Source organism: Bombus flavifrons, chromosome 6, assembly GCF_040668555.2.
Source record: "Bombus flavifrons isolate JBK064 chromosome 6, iyBomFlav1_principal, whole genome shotgun sequence".
NCBI lineage: Eukaryota > Metazoa > Arthropoda > Insecta > Hymenoptera > Apidae > Bombus > Bombus flavifrons.
The window spans coordinates 17,015,994-17,037,242 of record NC_138447.1 but is presented as its reverse complement, the minus strand read 5'-3'; the positions used below and the strand labels follow the sequence as shown (position 1 = coordinate 17,037,242).

General features: G+C 33.1%; 2 protein-coding genes across 7 annotated transcripts in view; one reads left to right on the top strand and one right to left on the bottom strand.

Annotated features, from left to right (window-relative positions):
- Positions 1–1,706: 1,706 nt before the first annotated feature.
- LOC138180542 (large ribosomal subunit protein uL5-like) lies at positions 1,707–3,519 on the bottom strand. Its single transcript, XM_069114501.1, has 4 exons — positions 2,929–3,519; positions 2,494–2,643; positions 2,269–2,416; positions 1,707–2,005 (listed from the first exon to the last, which is right to left on the bottom strand). The coding sequence occupies exons 1-4, from the start codon at positions 3,007–3,009 to the stop codon at positions 1,950–1,952; spliced, it is 435 nt and encodes a 144-aa protein (XP_068970602.1). The 5' UTR covers positions 3,010–3,519; the 3' UTR covers positions 1,707–1,949.
- A 170-nt stretch (positions 3,520–3,689) lies between these two features.
- Sytbeta (Synaptotagmin beta) overlaps positions 3,690–21,249 on the top strand; it is a 97,633-nt gene continuing 80,073 nt past the window's right edge. For 3 of the 6 annotated variants that reach the window (XM_069114499.1, XM_069114492.1, XM_069114495.1), the window contains exon 1: positions 6,266–6,705. The gene's annotated coding sequence lies outside the window, so the exon portion shown is untranslated. Of the gene's footprint in view, positions 3,775–6,265; positions 6,706–10,361; positions 10,505–21,249 lie in introns of those variants that run through there. The other 3 variants (XM_069114493.1, XM_069114494.1, XM_069114497.1) reach the window with 3 other exon arrangements.

Genomic DNA, 21,249 nt, shown 5'->3' with positions numbered 1-21,249 from the left:
TTAGGCTTGAAGAAGTATCAAATTCTATGAAAATTAACTAAATGATTTTATTCAATTAGTATTCGACAATGTCTGTCATTGTATTTTCGATCAGTCGCGGGGAGACGCGTTCGCGTGATATCACGTCAACGGGAGTCGTAAATTCCCGCTACGATTATAATAATCGACACCACGAGTTGATCGATCCTCTGATTTCCGTTAAGACAATAGGGGTGATTGTTTTGATATAACACCGCGTTAACAGGTTGTAAAATATATGTCGGAGATGAAAGGACATCGGAACATTCCCTTTGGAACTTCGGGAAAATCCCTTAACACCGTGATCTAGATTCTATCATAGGCGTAATTAAACAATTGTCGTCTTTCGATCCGATTGTATTTGTTCGAGATTTGTGATAATGAGCTTGGGCTCGAGGCGATAGCCAGTCGCCGAACGTAGCCGCGGTCACGGGATGGACGCTTTGTCTAACAAAGGTATAGAGTAATTTTATAGCTCTCCTTAAAAGAAATATTTGTGGCGGTACGCGACAGTAAACATTCCAACGGTTTCTGTCCCGTGGCTCGCCACACGCAGACCCTATTCTTCGAGTAAGATGATTGCCAGATGTCGATTCGTCTCCACAGTACGTGATCAGCTAGCCCGAGGGCCGTTATAAACACTAAGATCTAGTTACCTAAAGTCCTTCAAACAAACAGTCTTTGTCCCAACTACGAAAAGATAGAGGAGACCTATTTTTCAACGAACGACGTCTCCCACTAGCAACTTTCCCTGGAGGGCAGCTAGCATCTTTTTCTAACCACCGATGTGGAGATTGACCAATTAGCAGCAACGCCAATGTCCCTCACCTTCTGAACGAAGGCTATCCTCGACGAATCCGATGATCTCGTGTCCTTAGACACACCCCATCATAGTTTTCCTCTATGGCATCGTCGGGACGGAAAGTCATTCCTTCTTGCGATCTCATCGACGAAAAGGGTAACCCCTTACGATCAGTGAATATTACGCGTCCGACTTAGATTTTGTAAGCACGTTCATCTATCATCCCGTCGACCGCGGGTTCGTTATCGAACCTAGGATCATTGTCATTAGTTTCTCGAGTATCTAATTACGACGGTTACTTGTCCAATCCTATAATAATCGTATTTGCACTAGTCAATGTCTTCTCTATTGCATAACGACACTGTGTAATCCAAACGAAGATTCGTTTCATGCCCCTAACCCTAATTCCAATGTAAAACCCGACATATATTAATTAAAATAAATCTATGCATATAGATTGCAAATAAAGATAATGGTATGAAAAAATCTGTTAACTTATCCAAAACTAATAATTCAGGCATTAAGGTATTCAGTTATGATACCTCCCAAGATCTGAAGATCAAGGGCTGAATGTCTAAGTCATCTACAGAGATTTATATTCTCTATTAAATTTTCGATTAGAACAAAAAAGAAAAGGTCATTTTGTTAGAGAGATGAATTGATACAAAATAAAGTGTCTACAGCATCAAATAGCTCTTAGTTCTAAAATTAAGTAAAAGGATAATGAACTTTCGACCGTTCGCGAGGAGACGCGATCTTGAAAAAGCGCGCCAACGGGAGTCGAAAATTCCCGTTACGATTTGAATAATCGACGCCACGAATCGTTCGTTCAATCCCTTATTTCGGTTAAGATGATAAGGGTGGTTGAATGAATATAACGCTGATATTAACAGGTTAATATATATTTTCAAAGATCCAACAACTTCAATGTGATACAATGTTACGTATGTGAAATAACAAACTACGAATGAGTACGACCTGAGACTCGTTTCGTGTTGGCGACTGTGATGATGTATCTTCTGTCGATTGACTGTCTTCGACTTGGCGATTTTGTTGACTTGACTTCTGAGCACAAGTGACTGATCTGTAGTTCAGAGGGTCTGTATAACGGTGTTTGGGCCTTGACGGGTCAGACAATGGAGGACGTCGCACGGACCATCTCATGCGACGTAACAAATAAATATTCTGCAATTTAAACTCTTAATTTATCAAAATAGAATTATAACAACAATGTTAATATTCAAATAAATATGAATGTAAACTGTAGCTTCATTTAAGTAACACACCCAGTATTATAAGTGGGCATGAGTTGCAAATACGAAACCTATATTCTAGCACATATTGTATAAATATAGATACAACTTGAATATAGTAGTAACTATTATGCCAGATGTGCATATATTTAATAAATTGATTTATTATAGAATATCAAATGGTAATAAACTAACCTGGTCGTCCAAGTACGACATAGAAATCCAAGCCATAAATACCAATGTTGGGGTCATATTTAATTCCTAAGTCAATGTGTTCTTGAATACCAAAACCGAAGTTTCCAGTGCCAAAGAAATTTTCATTTTTCAATTCATATTCCCGTACCTTTATAAAAGGAAAAGCAAAATTGAACACTTAAAAAGAAATTGAGTGTAAAACATTCTTATCAGTGATAGAATTACCTTTAATCCATGTTCAAGAATTTCCTCTGTTTTTACACCTCCTACCGTACAATATACTGCAATTTTTTCATTACGGCGAATACCAAATAAACGCACAGTGTATCTTGCTTTAGAAAAAACAGGTTGCTGTCCAGTTAATTGTTCCAACACCTACAAAAGTTTGAAAAATCTTAATAGAAATGAAAAATTTGTTCCTTAATTTGAAAATCGTTATTTATATTAATCTATATTTAATTACGAAACAGATTAATTTTTAAGAAACCAACTTTTATTATTAGAGATATAGAAACATATGTATATGTGTGTTTCTATATCTCTAATATGTATATAGTACATATATATTTATATGTCAATAATTATGATATAATAAAAGAACACGAAGAAGTTAAAACAATTTGAAATGAACAAAATACAAAAAACATCTATAACTGGTACCTTTGCAGCACGAACGATTCTATCACCAGATTCACAGACACAGATGTTTAAACAGAGTTTACGAATGCGTACTTCACGCATCACATTCTTGGATGAATCCTTTGGCTCTTTCCGCACTTTTTCTGCTGCCACTTTCTTTATATCCTGTAAAAAAGTTTGTCAATATGCTTCATTTGATAAAAACCGCTCATTTTAAATACTGTATACAAACATAAAAAATATTCGAAATATTGACTTGTTTTATAACAATAAATTATGATATCAAGATGTTTAATGTTATTCATATTAATTTCTTGAACTAGTATTATAAGCAACTATTCTATAAGTCTTATACCTTTTATTTCCTTTATCATTGCCTCGAATCCCCTTTCCATTTTCTCCATTTTTCCATCATTACCCCCATTCCTCTCTCCCTGTTTGGTGTCTCTTTTTCTGACAAGCTGTATTTATCCAGTGTATTTTTAAAATCTGCCTTATCTCCCGCTTTACCCTTGGTCTTCCTCTGTTTTTCGCCATCTGTCGTTTCCCTACCTTACTTTGTTTGCCGCGCTTCGGATTTCCTAACCTCTTCTCTTCTAGTTTTCTTATTTGTATCTCTCTCTCTCGTTCCTGCCTTCTTTCCGCTTTTCTTTTCTTCTTTCTCCTCGTATGCTCACCCTTTATTTTCCCTTCTTCGTGTCACTTTGTGCTTCCTTCTCCTTTTTCCCTTCACACTTTACCTTTTCCGCAGTGCTCTTCGTCCGCGCATTACCCTCGCTCCGACCAAACCGAAAGTCTCCACACTCACCGCCTTGATGAAGAGAAAAGAACGGAACTACGCACGCGCACAAATCACGATGCATTCTGGTGAGTACTAGAAGAATGTGATTCTAAAATAAAAAATTGCCAAAATAATAAAAGTAAATTTAAAGTAAAATTAAAACATGTTGTTTATCCACATACAATCCGATAATATAAAAAACAGGATTATCTAGAACATTTGTAATTAAAAGATATTTAAACGCTGTTATAGCTTCTATGTATAAATTATAATTGTGTGCACGTGCCATGTGATTACTATCTTTTATATAAAGTTGCAAATAATAGTAAATTTGAATAATTTAATGTTTTATAATTCCACGTTATATGTTGAAATATTTAATAATATAAAAGAAATAAAAAATAAAAATTACTTGGAAAAGAAAATTAGTTCCTAGGATTAATAATATTAATAATATTGCGTTAAAAATAATACATATTTCGCAATTAATGTTTGATTAAATAATATTAAGAAAAAAAAACAGTATATGCGTACATTTTACTTTATAATATATCTTTTTAATGATAATATAATTTCGCGCTCCAGCCAATCAGGAGTCAGCTAGGCGGGAATTTGGCAAGATAAAGTATCACTTTAGTGTTGGTAATCATGCTTGCTTTTATATTGATAGTATTTTCATAAATAGATCTTTAAATTTTTGTACATATATACAGAAATTATAAAGAAATCCTTTAGATTTCTGATAGGTAAGATTTGTGAGGAAATCATTAGATTTTTGATAGAATTAGGTTCCTGATAGGTAGGGTCTATATAAGAGCTTTCAATTTCGTTTAATCTAGTTTTAAGTTAATTTCAGCCATTCCTTCAAAACCAGTGGAAAGAGATGCACAAGATATATATATATAAATATATATATATATATATATATATATATATGTATGTATGTACAAATATAGATACAAGATATTTAAGTGTGTTATACAAGCGGAAAGGGTGTGATTCTACGCGAAAAGAAAAGTCGAAAATATAGAATAAAAATTTTTTTTTTTTATTTTTCTTTTTTTTAATTTTTCCATCGAGACAACGATCTATAGTGAGATCCGTTATAACGTACCGCACGCGTACCGAGCGAAAATTCAAAGTCGATTTTCTCGAAAACAAAGCATCAAACGAAAAATTTTTATTCTATATTCTCGACTTCTTTTTTCGCGTAGAATCACCCCCTTTCCGCTTGTACCACCAATTACCAACCACCCTGTATATGCATGGAAAGTATTCAAGACTCTGGAGGTATGATGTCGTACAAGCAGGTCGTACAAACAAATCCAAAAAGTCAACATGGAAGACAAGATTTTTGTTCTGCTCATGCGTGATATGATATGAATGTCTCAGACAGAAACAGAGATACTTCACTTATCTCTGCCTATCTCGTAAGAACTTTGTTGTCGTCCATGTTGATTTCTGACGACTCAATTTTTGAGCAAGTTTCGACACCGGTTGATATGATTGTGTTTCATATAATACCTTTCTCTTCTCTCTCATTATTACATTCAAATATTTATGTATACACACAGATAGAGCTTATGAAAACTTTTAGATTTTTACTAGACAAGTTAAATTAGATTTTTAAGCGAAAATAACAACAGTAATAATAATATATTTTTATTAATACGCTATGTATATGATTTTGAAGTTACACCATTAAATATTTGAAAACTAAATTTCAGTTAATAAGCATAATAAAAGTAAAATGTACGATTACATCGTCTGAAATGAAATATAATGAAATATAGTATATAATCTTCCGGCTGTAATCTTATTTTTACTGATGTCGTCCGCAATGCATACTAGACCGTTTAAGTTCATGTAGTGTTTCAGAGGCTATTGTGCATTAAAAAATTTTTCAAAATTCTTGAATACTTTTTCAGTTTCTAAAATATGATCCGATAGTTCTTATTTGCCACAGGTCAGCTTAATCTATTTAACTAAATCTAAATTGAAGAAGAAAGGAAAATATGAGAAAAATGAAAAATTATTTAAAATTACTAGTTAAAAACGAACCAGTATGCAGATGGCGAGTTAAATATATTGAAATACTATATTTATTATAGTGAAATATAATTATATATACATTATATGTGTATGTATATATATTTCTTAATATTTGAATATAATATGAATTGAATAAGTATACATGTTTATTTTATAAGATTTAGTAGTTTATCTACACGTGTAATCTGTTTGTGATTCTGTTTGTGAGCGATGATGTTCAATTAATTTGAGCTAGCACAAGACGTCTGTGAAGGATTTGAAAACGATAGTATATTCTATATAAGTATAAATAATTTATCAAAATTCTGTAAAATAATACATAAAATAAGTCTTATTCGTATGTGTATAACTGAACAACGTGCAATTAACAATCATTTTTGTTCGGTTAACGATTAATTTATTTATATTATATTTTATATCTATATTTTATATTAATATATTAATCTAAACCCCACTCGCTTTCCTTCCACCGACCTCTAGCGAATCCGCAACGTCGAAAGGTGTTCAGTTATCGGCGCGCCGTGATGCGAGCAACAACTGTTTCGCATTTCGAGTAACTCGCTAGCTCGTTTATCGATACGGTTGATAAACTTTTCGCAAATTCACAAAATCAATCTATAAACTGTTCTCATTTCAATTCGTTTCAAAGTAAACAAGTCGGAAGAATTTTTATTAATTAATTTTACTCGTGATTAAAAGACGTGTTTATTATTTCTCCTTTTACTTTTCATTTGTTTCTTCTTTTATTCCTCTTTTCTGAGAAATTGAACGACCGAGTAGGAACTAATTGTGAAATCGTAGAATAGTGTTTGGGATTTCCTTACTGAAAGAGTTGCCTAGGACTCAATTTTCGTAAAAGGATTTATATGCGCGTTCGTGCACATTGACAAACGGATTCAACATCGGCGCGTTCCTGCGATTTCGTTAACCATTTGCCGCCCCTGGAGTCTCTACGAATTGTAACTGTGGGTATAATTCATTTTTAAAACGTACAAGCCGTTTGAAATAATTGTAAACTAGCGACATAGTAGTTAAAATTCTTATAAATCATACTCAATCACGCAATGTATAATCAATACAACGCATTGTATAACGATCAAGCTTCGATTGTTTCGATTTGTAGTCTATTTATTACGTAAAATTAAAAAAAAACCATACAATCTCTAACACTGGCATTACATTAAATAGAAGTTGTAATTATTAAACATACACGAAGTGGACTTTGTTTCTTATAATTCCTATAATTTCGTTTCATAAATAAAATTTGTCTGTTTTTCAAGAACGTATCTCTTCTACAGTTCTTCAAGCATAAATATCCAAGTATGTCGTTGTTGTTGTTGTTACATCCTGAGGCAATTCTCACGCGATCGTATGAACTACGCAAGTAATTGCGCTCGAGAGTGGCAGCTGTGTTTTGAAATACGAGCACTAGTTGGTTACCTCTCTCAATCATCCGATCGTTATAGGAAATAGCAATGCGTTGTAAAGATACCCGATACCGATGGCACAAAAGCTAACCAAGTTGAACTGGGCGATATTCCGATAACAAACCGTGGTTTGAGGAAAATTTTCACGCGAATCAATACTGCTTATCGAGCTCGCTGTGTAAACGGTTCTAATCGCAAGTCACAGCTTTCCGAAGGGGGTAAATTCTAGTATACGCGAGAAAAAAGTGTTATTGTCCCATTGAGGCGTTCATGTTTTTTTAAATTGTTTTCGCTTATCACGTAAAATTTCTCTTTTTGTCATGCATGCAGACAGTTTATAACAACATTCCAATTTGTCTCACTCTATTTGTAATTTCGTAGCACACAGTACCTATATAAAACGGGGGTGAATATTTGGAAATTTTAATTTTGGCGAGATAACAGGATACGATTCAGATATCGTACATTTTTATGAAATTCTTCGAGGTTTTCGGGGTGCCATTGCTATATAATGAGATCAATAAAATGCTTTCTAAAGTCATTATTAGATTTTGAGAATTAATATTGAATTTCGGGTAAATAACTTCTGCGAATGGTGAAACATTTATTTATGATGATACAATTTAAATTATTTGATTGAAATAATTTGGGCAGATTAGAATTTTAATATTTTAATTGTTTGTAAATTTTTATCTTTCATATTATTTCATTTGTTTAGAAAACAAACATAGGCATCACTGCAAAGGAAAAATATTTCGTTATAAAATGAGATAATTCATGAAACATGTTGATCGCGATGACAGTATTACTAAATTCCTTATCGAAATTTAATACTTTTACTATGCAAAATAAATATATTACATTCGAAAACAAAATAATATAAAATTCAAATAATAAAGATTGCCAGTAGTTTATATTATTTTATCTTGAATGCTCAGCAAAAGCTTTCACTATCGTGAAAGATAGAACGGCAATATGTAGAATATGTTGAAATGTCAACGAAGTTGCATAACAGGTAATTTGCATATTGTATTTCCGCGGATTTTAATTTCTGATGTTTCTGGAGCAAATGTAAACTTCGCGAAGCCTAAAGATTCTGGAATTTATCATCGTGAAATTCCATAAAAAAATAACTAACGACCATACAAATTGAATTTTTTCACAACTGCCATATTAACATCATTTTAGATTTGTTCGTCGCTGCGAAACCTTTCCCCCCCCCCCTTTCTTCCCTAGTTCAGGCCCTACAGATATTGGACAGATTTTCAACGAAATATTAAGTAAACCATTGCCATTCCACGGAAAATTTAATACGATTCTGAGGTTATTTCATGAATCTATTAAAGTCAAGATACTCGTTACTTCATTGTGCACTGTGTTATTAATAGAATTGTTTTAAAGCGAAATATTGTTATAAAGTGAAAATACTATGACAAAGACAAATCCTGATACGCATTTTGTGGAGAAACGGCATGTACAGAGAGGAAATAAAATTTGAAGAAGCTATGATAAATTAGTTTACGTTGCGAGTTTCCAACGCAATTATAAGTTTTTGAATATGGGTATATAAAAATCTAGTTTGACGTTATTTCTTTCTGTCTGTTTTGCTTCCTCTCTGTTTAATATAATATTTAATACGCATTACTTTGAAACACGACATTGTTTCATAAATCATTATTTTCACCGACAAAGTTATTAATCAGGAAATTTAGTTTGATCTTATTTCAACAACTCTGATTTTTCTCCTTTCTTTCCTTCTCTTATAAACTGAAGTTAGATTTTCCAATCACGTTAGATGAAATTTGAAATTACGTACCTCAGAATTAGAAATTTCTCGCGGGAAATATTTCTTGTGAAGATCAAATCATAAAATCAGTGTCCCTTCTGGCACACATACGATATTCTTCTCTCAACAGTGATTTGTCACCGACTCTAATCATTTGTCACAGTCTAGTCATTCTGATATAACGACAAAATATAAGGACGTAAATGGTTCGAAGGTACGCCGGTTTAACGTTTCAAGCGACGGAAGGAAAATCAGATTGTATTTGTTATCTCACGATGTGTAAAGCTGTATAATATTAAACACAAAATATCTCAAATTGTATCGTATCGGTGTTAAATTTCTCAAATATTTTGGACATCTTTATCACATTTCGTATTTCTAACTTTACTTCTATATTAAATATAGATAGGTCTAATAGCTTTTTCTTTATTGTGGCAATAACATGTACGTTGAGTGAAAAACAAAGAAAATTCTTCAACATTGTGCCTTTTTATTGCATAAAATGAAAGATGGCTTTATGGAGCATTCGACTGTTCATACGATAAAATCCTTTATTTGCAACGTAGAATGTATCTGACTTTTTATTACGTTGTAATTAATGATTAATTAAGATGATTAATTGAGTGATTCATGGACATACATGTTTAGATAAAGAATAGGTATAATATTCGCATAAATATTATACAGGTTTTACATCAACAAATTTATGAATATTTCCGTGCTATTTATTTGAAAATAAATTCGGGAATAAGGAATTTCGTGAATTAACAGAATTCCGCCAATTTTATGGAATCTCTTTACGAGGAATAAAAATAGGGCGCTAATAAGTATTGATCTCTGTGATTAATCAATCAAATTATCGAGAAATTCAGCAAAATTAAATTTGCACTCACTTTTATCTCATCGTTCACAGAATTCGCAATTAGAAATTCCAATAATCCTCGTTAAAAAACATTATCGAATAACAGTCTCGTTATATGTTGCTTCAGCAGTTATTGCCATTTCTGTTAATGCCGCAACAAGGGCCGGTATCCTCTATTTTATTGCTCCTTTCTTATGCTTTTAATTTATAAAAATTAAATGCCAATGTAATTTCACTATAAAATCGCTTTAATAACAGTTGTTAAATTGAAAGATTATAGAAATGTTTCGTATAAAAGCATTCAAGTTTAAAATTATTACGTAATTATCTTTTACGCCAACTCTAGCAACGTTTTCACATTTTTTTCACCATCCATAGATGAGCAATGATCTGTGTAATTGATGTACGTCATGTACAGCGTGAGTTGCAGTTGACACCGGAAAAAAACGAGCGGTATTGGTCATATAAAAAAAAAAAGTGGAAAAAAATACATTTTATTTCTCTTCTTTTTCATGTCTGTGAATCAAATTTTGTTTGCATTTTCAGGTGAATTTTCGTGGAAAGATCAAACGCATAATTATCACATGGAACGACAGACTATCGAGAAGAAACAATACCTACAAATTGATTTGCTCGATTTGTTAATACGATTGCGTGAAATGATTTAATTAAACCCGAACGATTGACGGGTAAATGTCAGATAATTTCGTGTCATTCAGATTTTATAGCCCGCCTGTTTCGAACTGTTTCATAACTGATTGCGGTTATTTGTTACATCAGTGATTATTTGCAACAGGAGCATTATTACTGCGAATTAACAACAATAAAATTTGTCTTTTGAAGTCGATATCAATTTTATGAAATTAATTAATTATTTAATTAATTTTATCTCTTAACTTTATTATTTAGATGTCAGAGAGTGAAGTATGAAAGGAACAGTGACGATCAAATTGACTGTAATAATGGCTTAGTTGTTATGTTCAATTCTTGTCACTTAAGTAATTCTCTTCTGGTCAAAGGACTTTTTCTCTGTAATTTAACCCTCATAATTACTGGCTATGTCGACCCTTTAACCATAAAATGTTGGATGTTTAAGCATAAAATGAACTTGTACTAGGTTCTCCATCAAAAAAAACCGCCTATTTTTATCAATCACTTTGAAAACAACGAGCAGAAGTATTGCCGAAGTTACTTTTATTTCTTTTCATTTTTGACAAAGTTCCGATATTTTATCAGAGAATAGAACGGTTTTGCTTGAATTCAATAAGAGTCGCTTGAGGATTTTCGACGTCGAAAAAAATCGGAATAGGTTCGACTTGATAGGAAATATCGAAGGGTAGAAAAACGAGCAGAATTAGTTAAAAAAATTAATCAAATTCCTTACTATTGGTTTATTCCTTAAGTCCGAAATTTTCTGTCGAAGTTGTATTTTAAATATTAGACAAATTTTGTTGAAGAAAAGATTATTTCACGGCATCAGCTTTCTTTATAAGATAGATACTTTTAGGGATTGTTTTTTTTTCTTTTTTTTTTTTTTTTTTCTTAAAGATTACTCTCCTTTTGAATTTCAATTGCATTCTTACACGTGTGATATTTTAACCTTTGTCTGATCATAAAAATGTCATGTTTATTCTAAAAGACGAGCAAAGGATGCAGTTTATATTCCTACGTTGATTTTAACCGATAAAACTTTAACTTCAACCGATAATTTTAGAACGCTTAGGCAGCATCCCGAAGTGTTCCTAAACATATTACGTTTTATTTAGCCAAGACCTCCTTTGGGAGCAGGCTGCCCTCTAGCCATCTCGAGTAGTTTATAATCGTCGCTAAGCATCCATATTTGTCATTTAGCACCGTTACATGAAACTAACGTAACCTATAATAAATATGAAGGAGTGTGTGAATTTTCCTGTAATTCTGGATTCGAGTGCCGTATTTATATTTTCTACGTATGCATATGACAAGAGTAAGGTTTGTCTTGTTTACATTTAAAGATTATAAATACGAGAATTGAGTTATTTGACATTAACTATGCCAACTCAAAAAAAAGATCATTTTTAAAGCTTTAAATTAACAGTTTTTTTTTTTATTTAAAGTTGAAAAAGTCAAGTTCAAAAATAATCAGTTTCTTATAGAATTTTTTGTTTCTTGAAAAATCGAAGTACTGCGGGACACATTGTATAGTAGTTCGTTCCATTTTTCATACAATTCGAAATTCATCGTTGCTCATACATGAATAAGGCTTTGCATCGAATATTATGAAAATGAGAGAATTATCGAAAAAGCTAAGTGAAATGAACAATTGGCGGTGAATTTAATGGGCTTCCATTCCTGGTACACGGAGTTCGCGTTAATGGCACGGCGTTGGTAAAAATTCGTTGTCGTTACCCAGAATTGCATGGTCTCGATCGTATCAATTTTGCATAAAAAGCACAATTTCGCCTCTCTTTCTATTGCTAATATACGCTGTGACAAATTAATTTTAAAATTGCAGTAACATTTAATTATTTCCCTAAAAATTGTTACGTGTATAATACCGTATAAATGCAAAATGCGAGAAGAAATCAACGTTGATGTAAAAGTAGTTTGAAGCGCACGTTACGAATAATTAAAATTTAAGAGAACGTTTTATTTCACTTGGGTGGCATACAGCACACGTGCAATGCCGACTTTAGCTCGTATCTCTAGTCGTGACTCGAATTAGCTGGTAGGTATCGCCTAGAGATTATGTGAGATTATGTGATGCAAAGTAAAACATTAAAGACATGCACGGATGAGGCAAGTTCTAAAACAACGTTTCATGGCATTTGCAAGCTGCAAAAGAGAGTTCTTACGAGGCAAGTCGCGTTGAATGAAAGTTTCATCGAATACGTTCAGGTTCAGCGTTTAACGATTCGTTAGTTCCATTCGAACGCAGTAATACTGTAAAGCAGGACAAAGGTTATGTAAAATATGATTTTTTCGCGAGAGAAAACGAATCTACATATTGTCAAATTCAGTGCCCGATGTTCAGTTAAGTAAAATACGATTCGATTTAAATTGAAAACGGACGAATCTGAACGTCTTTTGCGAACCTGTTTGTGATACAATTGAAACAAAAAGAGGTTAAAGAAGTTCGTTTATAAGAGAAATCCGGCAGTTTAGCTTTTTTCGGAATTATCGGTAGAAAGAATAATTGGAACGATCACGGGATCAAGTGCAGAGGTGGAAACATTAATAACTCAAATACTTTTACAACAGTTAATACATATATTGGAAGTCGATCGTTGCGATAGATACGTACTTACACGTAGACGTATTTTAGTGTGGGATTGAATTTCGTCGTAACCGTTGTCGAGCTCGAAAACATCTGTCAATCTTACGAACCACGGCACTTTGGCAATATGTTGTCAGCGTCACATTTTTCTTAGATACTTCGTTCGTCAGAACATGTATTCAGCTTAACCATAATTTAAATATTAACGCTATAAACCGCATAAGTGCGTGAGCACCTTGTGGAAGTGGAGTCCTTTTACTCTTCTTTATTCTAATTTATTATTAAATATACAACGACAATAACTCAAAACGTAATTGATTCAAGGTTGAAACGTGATAGTTTAGAGTTTGGACGTTTGATTTTTCTTAGCTTTCCTAATAACGTCGTGTTACGAGTGTGCGTTCGAGTTCTATTACTAAACATTTGGCAGATTGTCGTGCTGTTGCAAACATGCAAATTTCGCCCAACGACAGATATTGTAGTTTAGAAATCGACAGTAACTACTGTCAACAACATCAAGTATAGCGATTTACGATGTCTATTGAAATTTATGATGTTATTAATGGAATTTGTACTATCGTTCAGTTGACAAAGTTGTAGGCAATGTTTCTCTAAAATCTGTGTAGATTTTGGGGGTTTGATATTGGAAAAGTTCGACTAATGCAATTAACGAACAAAATATATTTTAGTCGTTTTATTTTCCATGAAATGTAAATAAGTCGTATTTTCCTTAGCCGAAGCTCGAGCTGTTAAACTAAAAAAAAAAAAATTTTATTAATAAATTTTATTAATATCTAATCTGTACGTAATTACATATTTATTACATTAAGGGAAAGGAAGATCGTGCTTCGAACTACAATGCGCGTTATTTTTTTGCATTGATATTTCGATACAACGGATAATTATATTTAGAATAATACAAAATAAAACGGCTTACCGAAGAACTATTAGAGCTTCCCTCTTTTTACGGAAATTTGTTGTACCGCGTTGAATGAATAGTTTTGAATCGAAGTAAAAAGAATAACGATGCTCGAAACTGTCCTCTCATTTCCGAAGTACATAATTCTTGTTCGGGAAGTTCCATCCGCTCTGCACACTTTCTTGTTCTTTGTCGGCGAGAGATACGTAGTTGGGAAGGCACTTCAATTTCTTGAAACTTTCCCAAGGGTAAAGTATACGATGTATTCTATTCGTTCTCAGTTCTTGTGGTAATCCTTCTGAAATAGTACTTAATCCCAGTGTGCAGTTGCTCGCATAATTTACAACTTTATGCAAGAACCTCCCTGTGGCTTTTGTTATTTACAAGAATGAAATCGCCATAAATGCCATTTTCAGAATTCCGCCTCGAATGAATTAATCATTTAGAAGACATTTTGTTAAATAATTATATTTCCAACATGTGTATCCACAATTACAATAAGTAGTTACTTCTGCTATATCTTTTTATTTAAAATAGGATATTCTTAATGCTAATTGATGTAACTATTTATGAGTTTCATTACAGCCTTCGTTTCATATTAAAACAAAGGTATAAAAACAATTCTAAGAAATATTAAAATTAAGAAGTTTTGCGATTAAATGTATTTTTTTCTTAATATTCAATCCAGTCGTTTCATCATTTTCAAAGATTCGTTATATATCTTAGTTTATAAATCCACTCATTAATTACCCTTCGTATCAAAGATCTTATGTACTCGTTGGAATATTGCGATTAAACATGCATCAACGTTCATGATTAAGTCGCAAGTTACCGTTTTTCTTTAATTGGCGAATTTTATCGATTGATGTAAAGGCATAAACTATCATACAGGAACGTCTTTCTTATTTCGCTGTACAAACAAATGTATTTTAATAACTCGTTATCGCAGTTTCTTTTTACAATCAAGTCGATTAAGCGACACAAAAGAAAAACCGATAAACTCGATTAAAGGACCGTTGTGCTATTTCCGGGCCAGAGTGGATGAACTATCCGAAAACAGAATGTTGTAAAAGCTTTTATAATTTTGTAATACCCTGACTAAATCTTCCATTGTCTCGTCCAATTAATATCTGGGCAAAATTTGTCGTTCCAATTTTAAAACGGAAAAATATAAAATCGAAAGTCTGATAAAAAATATGTGCAAGCGTCATGTTTATGCCAAAAGAATCATAGAATTTTCTACTTTTTTCGCATTTTTAATATACATATCCGTGTATACCTATATTAAAAAGATTCCACCTCGTGGAAGTGGACAATTGAGTATACAAACAATTTTTTAACGCAAATATTAAAATACAGCTGTTAAAAACGTAAATGCACAGCAATGGATTTTTTGTTAGATTTTCTACACTTGTTAGATTTTCTACATGACTCGGAAAAAAATTTTCATAAAAACGCTGCAGAACATTTTAATTCGAGGAGAAGATATGTAGTTCGTACATTCTAAACCGATTACGTGCAGCACTTTCGTAAGTTTTGCGATATCTCGATTTATATTGAGAGTGCAAAATGCAGTTAAAGCAACTCTGAACGTTAATCGGTGTGCGACAGTCGCGTCAAAATTCTCTACGATCCACATGCAAATCAAAGATGCAAAAAACCACACATAAACGTTATTCTTAATATTCTTCGGTATTATCCCAAAATCTGTGTCCCTTAGATTCTTATTCGAATTTATTAGCTTATTACAAATCCTACGGTTGGTTTTCGTGTATAATTAGATCTGATCCTTCTATAGTCTCTCTAATTATGTGTTATACTTTAACGTCATTTGCAGGGCAAACTCTAAGCCACGTGTTAGCTCAAAAGCTGTTCCTTACAGAAGTTAATCTATCATGCTTGTCGTAAACAATGCAAATAGAAATTGTCGATTCCATCCTCGTCCTTGCCTAGACCATCCATTAATTTTTCGTAACTTCGATCGAGTCGAGGAGGCTGTTTACAGCAGGAGCAGGACTATTTACGCAGCCTCCCTCATTGGTATTCAATGATCACAGTCGTAGAAGCTGTCGCCCACACGTTATCCATCCACTATTGTTGTGATACTCCTTTCTTTCAAATCGGTAAAAATATATCTGGCAAAAGAAACTTTCTTATTAGGAAAAATTAATTTTATTTCTTCTACATATACGACAAGCTGGAAATCATTGCGGCGTAAATTAAAGTTTTGAGAAAATTTTTTTATTGAATCACGTATTTCGATTCTTTAAGAGAATCGTCGCTTTAATTTCGTAATTGATTTATAACTTTGTTCTCAACTGTAGTACCTTTTCATGATGTGATGAAATATAAGGAATTGTTTATAACGATAATTACAGAATACTATTTTATAAAAGATAAACGTAAAAATGGAACGATTTAAATCACTATGATTCTCAGCCAGTCATGTAACATATATTTTTCGATGACGGGATCTAAAATTTACAATTAATTAGTTCGTTACACGAGCATGAAACGAGTTGGCAGTTCGGTTGAATATCGCATTTGGTCGAATCGTCGTCTCGTTTTTGCCCCTTGTAACTGTCTAAGTTATACTTGAGAGACAAAGGAAAAGGAGAAATTTCACGTATGCCGCGGGTGATTTCAAATTGGATCGAAGTTCATTCACCTGGTTCTTGTAATTAAACTGTTAACGATAGTAACTTATGGATTAATGAAAATGATTATAGTAAATTTGAATCACATTAACAGGTATCGATGCGACGAATATCGATTAGAGTGATGGATTTAGACTGCAAATTCCCAAATGCCAAGAAGTTACCGGGAATTGACTTAACGGGTTGATTGGTTTAATCAGCTACTGATAGACTGATGCGCCTCTGATCGATATCTTATTCCACGGAACCACTTGTAGGTTTATTCGATGAATTAGATGACAGAAATAAGCTAAAATGATGTCCGATGTATCCTGTTGTAGCAATTGTTTATATTGATTTCTGTATATTCTGAAGCGGCCGAGCGATTTTGCGGTTTAATATCCATCTATGCTATATGTAAAATCCATTATTGCTGTTAACAGGCATAATTTATTAAATATAATTAATAGCATACTATTAATTAAATTAACGAAGTTTATTGGGCTTTGATTGAATTAGGAAAGGCATGGCTTTCAAGGATTTTCAATATCGAAGAAAAATCTGGAAAACGATTTTGTCTTTAACTATTATGAACGATTTTTGTTACAAGTCATTCGAGTCGGTTCAAAAATTTCTAATATTTTTTTTTTTGAAGATAATTTATGGCATGTTATTAATTAAATTCACTAAGTATTGCAGGATTTTGATTGAAGTAGAGAGAACATGGCCTTGAGGATTAATTTCTTAATTTTAATTGAGAAAAGAGGTAGGAAAATTGTTTCATTCTTAACTATTTCAAATAAATTTTTAGGATATGTCATTGAATTTGTTTTAAGAATTTTCAACATACTCTTTGATGTGTGTACGATAAATAATCGATACATTCTAATTAACGTCTTGCATATTCGGTATACTTACTCCCAATTGTAGATGTTTGTATTATAACTTGCGAATTGATAGCAGACTATCGATCGAGGTATTTACAGATTTAATTGGTTTCAAGGAAACCAGCGTACAGATTTTATTAACGTTACCAACAACGTAATTCGATATTTAAACACTTATCATCGTATAAATCTGTGTTTCCAACGAAATAGTTAATTTTCAAAGTAGTGTAATTACCTGTGCAATTAAAATTCGTGTTAATTGTTTGAGAGTAAGTGGAAATTCCGTATATTAGCAATTAATTCAAACTTAAATCCGATGAGAATACACATAATTCGTGGAAAGAAAGGCTCTTAAAGTATTTCTTTCAATGAAACATGCTTTGAATAAAATGAAAAAAATGTCGATTTCGTCCCTTGACTTTTACGTAGTATCTGTTACGCATCATATATTTTTTCGTTTCATATTCTTACGCTCGTATTTTTTCCTGCGACCATTTCTCATGATGTTCCATGAGAGAAACGTCTTGTTATTTCATCTTTCTAAACTTATTAAAGCTAAATAGCTAGAAAATTCTCTTTTCAGATAGTTGAACTGTATATGGATTTAATTATAAAAGTATTACGATTTCAGTGAAATTTAGTATACCTTTGTCGAGCTATTTTTAATTCGTTTAACATTTCATATTTGAGACAGAATTAGAAGCCAATGAATGTAAAATAGAAGAATTTTTATTCGCATCATAGGGAACATCGTGTTTGATCACTTTCTATGTATCTGTTTTTTTTGGGGGGTTGTTCGTATTCGGCGCGCTTCCAGTTTGTTCTCTATCGGGAAACTGATTACACAACGCGTTAATTACAGAGTGATAACAGTGAACGAACTTTCGATGTTATCGACTGAAACGTACCCGAGACACATCGATGCTTGATTACCTGTCTTCGTAAGTTCATCTGCCGAATACCGTAATTGCATTAATTATATCTCGCTAACACCTCACTGATAACGCGTCGCTCGTTAAGAGTAAAATATTGTAATACGTTTGATACAATAGCTGTACATACAATAAAAGCGAAGACTCTAATTAGGACAAACTTAGACATCTGAGTCTTGAGACATCACTGTCTCGTATTCGCTTTCATTACGTCATTTGCCTGGAGAATGGTTTCTAGGAGAAAGGACGATAAAGAGGAGGAAAGAAAAGGAGTTCCAAAGGATAAGAAAAGAGAATAAAGGAGAGAAAGAGAGTTGATGACAAGACGAGTATGAAGAATGGAAACGTAAAAATGAAGAGGAGAAAGGATAATAAGCAAGGAGAGAGGATAATGAAAATATGGATAAGTTAAAAAATAACAGAACAAGGAAATTGACATCTTTGAAAATAATAAAGATGTAACGGAAGATAGAAGATAGATAAAGTTGAAATCTATAAAAAGTCTATGTCAAATGTCAGCTGAAATCTGTAATTTCATCTGCAGATCAATTAGCGTCGTGTTTTACTCACAAATTTCTAATTTTCGAAGTTCGTGTTTCTTCTTATTCGATTACAGTCGTCAGCTTTCAACCCCTCGCCACGGTTCGTTTTCTGGGAATCAAACTCGGTTATTCGGAATTGAAACGTGTCCTCCATTCTTTTGCCTCTTTTTCGTGTAACGAGGCGGCGCATGTTCACCCTGAAAAGTCCTTGTTAAACGGCAACACAGAAATACCGATTTGATTGATTGCTCGGCTTGATTAATTGATTACAAAATCGAACAACTCTGGCTAGAACAACAAACAAAAGTTATTTGCCGCGTTATCGCGTAGTATTTCATCAGATGACTTACTTTATCAAGATATAAAAATTCGGCATAACGGAATCGTTAAATGCGCGAATTATATTGGACACAAAAGATGATTTTCTAGTTTTTCTTGATGCTTTCCTCAAAAGAAATATCTGCTGTATCGCGTACTGGTGTTAGATGTTCCCCTACATCTTCAGTTTTTGAAATAAAGTGAAAAATTTAAGCAACAAATGGTGCGTCTTAGGTGTCCTTTTCACTTTCATCGTTGTTCAAACATATTTAAATGTTTAGAATGCAATAATAATACATATCATTTTATTCCGGGCAGTATATTGTCGTTTCAACAGCAATTCGATAGCTGTTACTGTAAAAGCACAAAACATCCGCAAAGTTGAGAACTTGCAATTTCTTTTTCAGAATTGATTTTTTCGGAAATTGTTGGTTCTAGGGAAAAAACGTTTCGCAAATTTGTTTGATTCACAAAAGTCTACAAAAATTGCCTATCGGAGGTTGCAAAATTAGATACGTTGTGAACAGTGTAATTATTCATCGAGTCAATTCAGTTTAAGGATTCTGGTTCTGGTTTCAAGGGTTGATACGGATTTTTACATTTCTCTGCATATATCGAACGAGTGAAACATATCTGGTACAGAATATTTGAATAATAAAAAGAAAATTTGAGAAAAGGTAAAAATTAACAAGGATAATTAAATTATAGTTTCCGTTACAAATAAAATTAAAGTACGCAAGTTCGAGGATGCATGTGACGAGATCAATTGCACGTCATGATTAGATCAAAAATCAAATTAGTCTCGTAGTTTGTCATCGCTTATCATTGTTTGTCGCGGTTTTGATGGGACAGATAGCCTGGAATTTCGGCGACGAGAGACAGCTGAGGTGATTGATATATTGCTAAATCGATTAATGCACTTGGGCAACAGGCGTGTTAGCCCAGGTTTATCATTCGTGAAGTTCCAAGAGAAACGGCCAAGTGAATAGGTACATATTCAGTGTAGCTATCGGCTCAACACTTATAATGGAGATAAACTCCCCGTTCTGGAACACCATTAATCCGAGGAAGAGAATGATCTGTTATCTCGCGAATGAGCCGTGGTATTTCGAAGACATTCTGTATGAAGCGTACACCATGACACACGGAATATCAGTATTCCACCTTTTGTAATTCTAATTTGAAAATTTCCTTATATCATCTTTATGTTGTATAAATTATAGTCAGGAAGAAGTTAATGCGCTCAACAAGAAATTAATGCGCCGTGAAAGCATCAGAGAACATTTTATCGATTTTTAAACAATTTCCTAGAAATCCTTAACAGGATGAAAAAGGTTAAAGTTCGAATATCACCGATGAAATCTTCGAATTCCATTTACGAAGCTTTAAGCGGATAGATGAATCTTGAAGAAGAATTCCGTTTTTATTATTCTATCATACGTTTATTATAATCTCAAAACGAAACAAATTTTAATTAAGGAACGAAGACACTATTCGTAATACCAATAGTTAAGACAATAATAAAAAGATTCTAATTTGATTTTAACGCTATACCTCGTACTCGTTGACGCTACAATCGTGCGACATTTGCCAATGGATCCTCCTGTTCACGCAGGAGTTGCGTTTTTAAGATGTCCTTAAAACGTTCCATTTCCTTCGGATTCTTCATTGTACAACGTATGAAAAGGGTTTGAAAGTCGAAGGAGTTTTCTTGAACATCATTGCACAGTCGCCCAAAAATCTACTACTTTATTTGCTTCGATAGATTCTTTTTCTCTACAAAGCCCAGTCTATCGAAAATTTAGAAATACGTATCGCTTCTAGTTATTCTAATTTCGTCGAATCCGATATCTTCGATACCGGCGAAAGACCGGGAATTTACTTGTTTCTTTGGTCGTCCGAAAGTTTCGTCCTTAGTTTGGTATACGTGAATAGGTATTCCAC